Source organism: Lemur catta, chromosome 17, assembly GCF_020740605.2.
Source record: "Lemur catta isolate mLemCat1 chromosome 17, mLemCat1.pri, whole genome shotgun sequence".
Classification (NCBI taxonomy): Eukaryota; Metazoa; Chordata; class Mammalia; order Primates; family Lemuridae; genus Lemur; species Lemur catta.
In genome coordinates, this window is record NC_059144.1 from 18,105,199 (window position 1) to 18,113,964 (window position 8,766).

An 8,766-nucleotide genomic window follows, 5' to 3' on the forward strand; every position below is an offset into this window, starting at 1 on the left:
GTCACAGAAATTCCTTCCCAACCTCCATACTCCTAATCTCCAACCTAGTTTGCCCAGAGTGTTCAGGCTCTATACCAGAAGCCTAACCCAGAGCCACAGGACCACTCTCTTAGGATGAATATACACATGTAACATATGGGAAAAATGAACCTTTGCTGTTGTCAGCCACTGATACGTGGGGGTCATTTGTTATCATAGCACACGTTCACTTATCCTGACTGACAGAGCAGCCTTTTGCTTGCTTCCTTCATAGCACTCACCGAACCCTGTAACTATTTTATGTGTCTGGCTGCTTATGTCCTTCCTGGCTGTAGCTCCTCTAACCTTATGTTCACTACTGAACTCCAAGGTGCTTGGCACAGTTAGCAAATGCCAGAGTCAAAAGCCAGGGAAGCACAAGTGGTATCTTGCTTGTTCAGTGAGCCACACTGTTTTGTTTGTTTGTTTGTTAAGGAGAATAGCTACGGTGAGATGGAACACAAACCAGGCTAGAGATCTACTGCCACCTTGAACAAGTCAGAGGCTGGAGCAGTAATGCACAGCTCAGTATGCCCAACACACAATAGCTAGGCCCACAATAAGTGTGTGACAAATGAAGGCCCACATTAATAAATGCATGCTCTTGAGTTTGTGTAAGGAGATCCTGGAAAAGCCCACCTCCGAGAGTCTGGGGCATGGAGCCCCGGGTCCCCACGTTCTTCTGCCGAGGCTCAGATGGAATGATCACTGTGAACCATTAAGAGCAAGTCAAGAGGGTGAGGCTCTTCTGTGCCCTACCCCCAATCAGCTACCTCCACCCTGTTGGCGTGTGTGAAAGATCTAGGTAGGCCAAGCATCTCAACAGGGGTGTTGTGGCAAGGATGAGAGGAGAAAAGATTCTAAACTGGAAGCAATGAATCCAGCTTATCCACAGACAGAAGCCTGGCTGGTCAAACACATATGGCCAGAGGGCAGAATAGAGATCAGCTATCTCTGTCCACATTTAAAAAAAAAAAAGAAAAGAAAAAATGCTGGTTCTATAGAACAGTCTGTTTTATTGTCATTTTCCCCAGAGTGGGAAAATAAACTGAAAACTATAGCAGGAATCAGAAATCCTAGGCTCTGCCATGGAGTTGCTATGTGACCTTACCCTTGAGGCCAGGTTTCCTCCTCTGTAAGACAGGGATATAATAATTCCTGCCCTCCCTGGATTCATGGAGCTGTTGTGAAGCTCAAACAATATAATAGATGAGAAAATGCCCCATGAACTCCTAATGCACTGTTCAAATACCAGATTTTTTTGATACCCCAGTCCTCTGTGTACAGACTCAGGGAAGGAACCAAGAAAGCAAGTAGGAAACAGATCCCTAGCCCAGGTCGTTAGAGCAGCCACTTGTGGCCAAGCTTGGTGGTGGAAAGAACTGAAGCTCTATAGTTAACTAAGCTGAGAGTAAAGGAAACATATTAATTAAGTGCCCACTAAGTGCCAAATGTGCTGGGCACTTTCACATGAAATCTCTTACTTTCATATATAACCTCATTTATTATTAATATAGACTCTATGAGGAGAAATCATTTTTACAGCTAAAGTAACCTGCCCAAGGTCATAGGAAGAGCTGAGACTTGAACCCTAATCTGACCAGTTCTAGCCACAAATATCTAGTCCCTACAGCTCAATTACCAACAGGGTGGGACTGTCCGGCCCAGAGCCACTGCCCGATGCCACTCCTCATTCTTGGCTCTGTCTCAAGTCTTGCCACCAGGCTGCTCTCCCTCTGGGGAAGCACTGGTGCCACGTTCCTCTGAACAAAGCACTCTACGAGCACCGGGACACTCCCCTCCTATCCCACATCCACATCTCCTAGGACTCCAAGTCCCCACTGACCTCCAGTTCTATGAAAGGGAGTAGAGATGGGGGAAAACAATCAGTCCTCTAATATCAGGCCTTAATCTCAGTCCTTTGTGACCCCAGGCCTCATTTCCTCCCTCCAACTTTTCCATCTGTGGCCTCCCTGCAGCCACATCCCACAGGAAAGGACAGAGTGAGAAGAGATGCTGTGAGATAGCACAGAGGCATGCTCTGCCACACTGAGGTTGTCGCCTCAGAGCACTTCCGGGAAGATGAGGTCTCCCCACCAATCTGCCCAGATAGCAGTTCTCTGGGCTCAGCACTTAGAAATAGGACATGATGCCACCTTTGCCCCGCAGAAAGCATCCAAAAGCAGCTGCTTCCAGCCAACTGTCCAGTCTCCCTGCAAAAGCCAGTGGCAAGAAACAGTCCTGACAACAGAGGGATTGCTAAGAGCTCCAAGAGAGGATGGGTGGGCCTCCTTGCCTCTGCATCAAAGGGCTTGGTGGCCAGGCACCAGTTCCTTGAAACACAGGTGCATTCGTTCTCCTCCCCAGCAGGTCCTCCTGAGAACTTAATCCTCATCTGCCTCCTGTCAGAGCTCCCACACATTAAGCACTTACATTGTGCCACACTTGATGCTAATAAAATCCTAATGCTCACAAAATCCTCACAACAACCTTATGAAATAAATGCTGTTTGTTGCTATCCCCCTGTTATAGATGAGGATCCAGAGAGGTAAGGTCACATGCTCAAGGTCAGAGAGCAAGTAAGCAGCACAATGGGATTTTAATCCAGGCAGTCTGAGTTCAAAGCCCAAGTGCTAAAGTCTACAGTCTCACCCTCTAGACTCAGCCCCTCTACCCTCCACCACCAAGGCATCCCCACTCTGCCTCAGTGAGGCCTTGTATGGACTCTCATCAGTTCTCTCCTGCAAAATGCAGTGGCTCACTGGCTCACCCCAACATCTACCTGACAAACCACTGCTGCCATGGTCTCCCAGACAAACACATAAGCTGGACCCACTGGCGCCTCTGCTAAATCCTGCTGCCTACAGGATGCAGTGTAGCCCACTAAGCACAGCACACTTGGGGCACTTCCTAAGCTGCCCCAACCAGTCCCAGCCTTATCTCTACCACACCAAACCCATTCCCAAGCCCTGCATGGAGTGATCCCTAGTTCCTCCACCTCCACACAGGAAAGCACCTCAAACATTCAGCCCACTGCAAAGGCCCTCCCCTGTGACACCTTCCTGGGTCTCTCCTCTGCACTAACAGAGCTTTTGGTACAGACCTTTATTATGGTATGTAACACACACAGGGTTATAATCACATGCTTCCAAGTCTGCCTCTTCCAGGAGTTCCTCAATGGCACAGACTATGTCCTACTCATCTTTTGAACCCTCGGTGCTTAGCACTAAACAGGAGGTGTTCAAATAGTATTTTGTTTCATTTTGTTTTTTAGAGACAGGGTCTCACTCTCTTGCCCAGGCTGGCCCAAAGCTATCTTTCCACTTCTGTCTCCCAAGTGGCTAGGACTACAGGCGCATGCCACCACACCCAGCTAATTTTTAAATTTTTTGTAGAGACTAAGTCTCTCTATGTTGCCCAGGCTGGTCTCCAATTCTGAGCCTCAAGTGATCCTCCCGCCTCAGGCTCCCAAAGTGCTGGGATTATAGGCATAAGCCACTATGCCTGGCCTCAAATAATCTTAATATTTACTGAACAAATAAATGCCCCTCATCCCAAGAGGTTACCCAAAGCAAAGCTAGTGGTCAAGGTCTCTAAACTCCAACTCAGTTCTGTACATCTGTGTACACACGTACACACACAATTCTGGGAGAAGTTAGAGGTGTTTTGGGTCCCAGGGCTGGGTGTGGTCAGCTCCTCCAGTCATCTGTGCAACAGGCCCTTTTCCTAGGTTCACAGGAAACAGAGAGCCCCAGCTGGACAGGGGCCCGACAGGGCTCACCTGAAAACCCACACATTGGGGTAAGCCTAGGGTACTGAGGAAACACTAAGAGGTCTGACTTCCCTTGGAAAAAACTACAGTCAGACAGGAAACACACAGGCAGGGATGGCTGGCCCTGGATATCCGGACCCGTGCTCTTGTTCCTCTCCCACTTGGAGCTACCAGCTGGTACAAAGAACACCCTTGATGACACTAGCCTGCCCCCTGGCACTGCGGGCCTAGCCCTCAGGGCAGGCCTCCAGGTCTGGTCTGCTCCTCTCCTCACCAGTATGATACCCACAGCTGCAGAGTCAAGCCCCAGCCAGCTGGTTCCAATACCACCTCCTCCGTGAGCTCACATGCCTCATCAAGGCGGTCAGCTGTCCCCACAACCCCACCATCAAAGGTACCACTCAGAATTGCAATTGTCTGTTTTAGTTTCCCTGAAGGCAAGGACCCATTTTCATTCACCACCTCAGAGGCCCTGGCATCCAGAAGACTATCTAGTGAACAATCAGCCAAAGACAGAAGCTCCAGAAGTTCCCACAGATGTGCCCGGCCAGTACTGAGAGAGTCTCCACCCATGGTTATTTGTGCCCACAAAGACCCTTGACTGGATAACCTCACTAAACATGGATCTGAACCATCTCACCCCAGAAGGCACCAGGAGAAAAGTGTGGAGCCAGAGCCTAGAGGGGCTGAGGCTGTGTTGGGATGCAAAAGCCAAAGGGGTATTTGCTCTGTAATGCACGGACTGAGCACAGAGGTTTCTGCTCACAGAGGAGCCACATGAATCACATGGAACATGGGGCCTCAGCCATGGGCAGCAAAACCTCAGGGCTTAGAGTCATCTTGGGGATGCCAGTTACCCACTGACTGGAGACCTGGGCCCAGACGAGGCGCTGGCACACACTGGTACTATCACCGTGGCACAAATCACTCTCCAATTCCATTTCTTCATCTGTAAAATGGAATGGTACTCCCGACCACCCCCAGGGTCTCATAAGGATTAGGCAAGAAAACAGGATGAAAAGTCTCTATAGTGTTCAGCTGGAAGTCTATAATTGCCTTTTTTTTTTTTGGAGACAGAGCCTCACTCTGTCCCCTGGGCTAGAGTGCCATGGTGTCAGCCTAGCTCACAACAACCTCAAACTTCCGGGCCAAGCAATCCTCTTGCCTCAGCCTCTCGAGTAGCTGGGACTACAGGCGCACGCCACCACGCCCAGCTAATTTTTCCTGTATTTAAGTAGAGACAGGGTCTCGTTCTTGCTCAGGGCTCAGGCTGGTCTTGAACTCCTGAGCTCAAGCAATCTTCTAGCCTCAACCTCTCAGAGTGCTAGGATTACAGGCGTGAGCCACCATACCTGGCTATAACTGCTTTTTATTCACTTGTGTCAGTCTCTGCAACGTAAAAGGCCAAACACAAATCTGGTTTCTGTCACACCACCAGGACAACCAATCTTGTTGGCACCAAAGCACTTCCCCACCCCTCTTTTGAGCCAAACTATGACCCTAGAAATCAGCAGCTGCCAGCCCCATTTCACAAGTGGTAAACCGAGAGGGCACAGAGTTAAGACAGAAGGAGGCCTTACACACGAGTGCTGTGTCCCTTCACTGAACCACACCATCTCTCCCTCAGGTCCACTGCCACCCTGAGGGTAGCACAGTGTCTGTCTTTTTCTCTCTGGCCAGGCTTTAGGCACTCCATGGTACCCTGGCAGGGTCAGCAGGAAAAGGCCACACACCTGAGGCACTTGGGCAAGAGGCCAGATGGCAGGGGACCCAGCTGGCAGCTCAACCCTCCTGAGAGTCTGTAGGGATCAGAACCCACCAATGAGGTGAGCCCATGGATGGGCAGAAGTGAGGCAGAGCTTCAGTGGGAGGCTCCATTTGCAAGGTAGGAACTCTACACAAGGATCTACTAGCCTTTCTACCCAGGCTCCTTCAATCTGTGCCCCCAAAATCAAGGGCCAGACCCCTCTACATCCTCTGACTACCTTTCAGGCCTCTCAAACCCCAGCTACTGATGAGATCACTGAATTTGTACACCCCTGGCTGACCCACCCTTAGGGGTGGAGTGAACAGGTCCTCCACATTCCTGCCTACATGCCCCAAAGACCTGAGACACTAGATCATCCTCTCTTCACACCCCTCCTTTCTGTTCAGGCCCCAGCTTACAAATAAGAAAGTCATAACCAGGAGTCAAATGTGCAAAGCTCCAAACACTTTCTCTACAGAAACACTGTTCTATATGATGGGTGGGTGGGTACATGGGTTGGAGCAAAACAAAACCATTTCCTGCCTTTTTCCGAGTAGCGATCTAAGTGAAACGTGAATTTGGTCCCGGCGTCCACCTCCCTTCCTGCACCCTCACCCTCTCCTACAGCCACACTCCACCTCCCTAAACATTCCCAGTCCGGGGGCTGAGAGGGCAGTCATAGTCTATTATTGTCACTGTTATTATTAATAACAGCCCACATTTATTAAACATTTGCAATATGTCAGGCATTGCTACATGTTTTGCATCAATTATCTCATTTTACCCCCAGAGCAATCATATGTGGTGGATATATTAATACCCCCATTTTACAGATGAGGAAACCAAGGCTCAGAGAAGTAAATGGCCAGGAGACACACAACTAATATATGGGCTTCAAATCCAGATTTGCCTTCAGCACCTGTGCTACATTTATTGCCTGCTGGTCATATTCATGGCTTAAAATGCAGCCTGCTACCCAGAAGATCTCTAGCTGGGAACCTCCAGCCAGTGCCACAACTCAGCACAGCACAGGGAACACCACAGAGGGAAGGGGACTGTGCCTGAAGTCTTATTCCTGAGTGATGTTCTCAAATTATCTCAGCTCTTTGCAGTGTCTTCCTTCCTCCACTTCAGAATCCACAGTCTCTCAAATCACTAAAATGTTCTCCCAATGGTTGACAGGGCCAGTGAGGGCACTGAGGAAGGTGGTTGCCTTTTCTAAGCTCAGCAGCTGTGTCAGATCTGTGTCAGATATGGAGTTTGTTAGCTAAGGATGGCTGCTTCACCACAAGACCTTCCTTCCTCCCGACCTCCTCGCCCATCTACACGCATGCACACCATACCCAAAAGGTCTGCCAGACCCTCCCTTGGAGTGTCACTTCCTGATCCCCCTCTTCCACACAGACCTGGCTCTGAGCCTGGGTCTCTCTAACGCCTGTCTCTAGGGGTCCTTGCAGGAAGCAACCCGCAGTCTGGGGTTGTGGGTTGCAGATACATCATCTCTTCACACTGAGGAGTGGGGGAATGGACACCAGAGCTGAGTGCCCATGAGGCCACAGCACAGGCACGTGCTAAGTGGCATAACACTCTGAAAGATCTGGAGTTTTTCAAAATCCCCCAACTCCCTCCTCCCATCAGAGACCTGCACAAAAGCAGCCAAGCTCAGGCCTGGGAAGGTGTAAGAGGCAGGAAACCAAGAGGAGCCGGACACAGGATACAAAGGGCTAGTCCCCAAACTGGCTGCACACTCTTTAAAAGAGTACCTGACTCCAGGGTACTGTGCTGGCCTATCTGGGGCCAAGCTCCCAGGAATGTGCTTCCAAGGGCAAGGGGAGTCCCTGCCCTGGCTTTGGGTGTCTGCCCACCCACACAGGCCTCCAAAACTCAGCTTTGGGACAAAAGCAGCAGCAAGAAAAAGCAGCCACTGCCTTCTCTGAGGCTTTTCCAAACAAAAACAAGACCACCTTCCTCCCTCTCCCCAAGAGGGAGATAAGTAGGCCCGGCTCTGCTCCAAGACCAGCCCTACCCCAACATCTGCCTAAGTTCTACTTTGGGAACCCAAAGGTTCCTTTGCAAACTAGAGCCCAGCCTCAGGGCCCAGAGTGTTTCACACACTGCTCTTTCTGGAGAAAGAGTGGTGGGCGGTGACCGTCTGGTCTGGACCCAGGTTCTCGGGCTGGGTGGGGGCCGCTGCCTCGGCTCCCCTCGCCGCCGGCACACCACTCCCAGGGGACGGGGGCCGTTGCCTGCCCCGCCGGTCTCCAGCCAAGGAGGATTTTTAGGCCTCAGGGCAAAACGCCGGGAACACTCCCCCCCAGCTGGGGGAGGAGGTGTCCTGTCAGGTGACCGAGGACCCGGATGCCCCCAGTGACCACCGAGACGAAGCGGGGGCGGGACCCGGAGGGAGTGGGAGAGCGCCCGAAAGTTTGCCCAAGTCACTCGGGCGGCGGGCCGGGACTCAGGGAAGCGGGCCAGGACCCCCGCCGCCCCCGCGCGCAGCGGGCCCCAGGCGGGGTGGGGGCGCACTTACTGGCCCCCTCGATCTTGTCGGCGCCGCGGCTCCACGTGATCTGGCGCGTCTCCAGCTTGACCTGGAAGGTCTTCCGCTCGGGCCGCTGCGACTTCTTGGAGTAGAACAAAGTCATGACGGTGCCCACCTCGAGGCTGCGGCAGAGGTGCAGTACCTCGGCGTCCGAGGGCGCGCCGGGCCCGCAGCCATTGGCGCAGGGGGACGCGGTGCCCGCCATGGCTCCGGCGCTGGGGGCGGCGGCGGCGCAGGGCCGGCCGGCCAGGCGGGAGGAGGAGGAGGAGGAGGAGGAGGAGGAGGCGGCGGCGGTGGCTGAGGCTGCCGGCGAGCGGGACCCGGCGGCGGCTCCTGCGGGCGGACACGGGGTGGGACCTGAGCGCGGCGGGGCGGGGCGCCCCCGACGCCCCGCCCCACCCGCGCGCCGGGAACAAAGGCTCCCGCGCGCCCGTGGGGAGGACCCCCCGCCCGCCGGCCCGCCGCGCCTGCGCCCCGCGACCCCCACGCAGGCCGCAGGCGGGGGCGCGGGGCGCGATGGTGGCGGGGGCGCGCGCCGCTCCCGGTCGACCCGCCCGGCCCTCAGCCCGGCAGAGCTTTCTCACGCGACCCCGGACACAGCTGGGCGACCACGACCGGCCCCGTCACGCACGACAGCCCCGCCCACAGGCCGCAGGCCCCGCGCCGGCCTGCCAGTCAGTCAGGCGC

The 8,766-nt window shown here is 53.4% G+C and overlaps 1 protein-coding gene across 3 annotated transcripts in view; it reads right to left on the bottom strand.

The window, feature by feature from the left end:
- PLCG1 (phospholipase C gamma 1) overlaps positions 1–8,698 on the bottom strand; it is a 37,812-nt gene extending 29,114 nt beyond the window's left edge. The window contains exon 1 of one of the 3 annotated variants that reach the window (XM_045529285.1): positions 8,068–8,698. In XM_045529285.1, coding sequence (XP_045385241.1) covers positions 8,068–8,284 — 217 coding nt within the window. In that variant the 5' untranslated portion in view covers positions 8,285–8,698. The remainder of the gene's footprint in view (positions 1–8,067) is intronic. The other 2 variants (XM_045529283.1, XM_045529284.1) reach the window with 2 other exon arrangements.
- Positions 8,699–8,766: the final 68 nt, after the last annotated feature.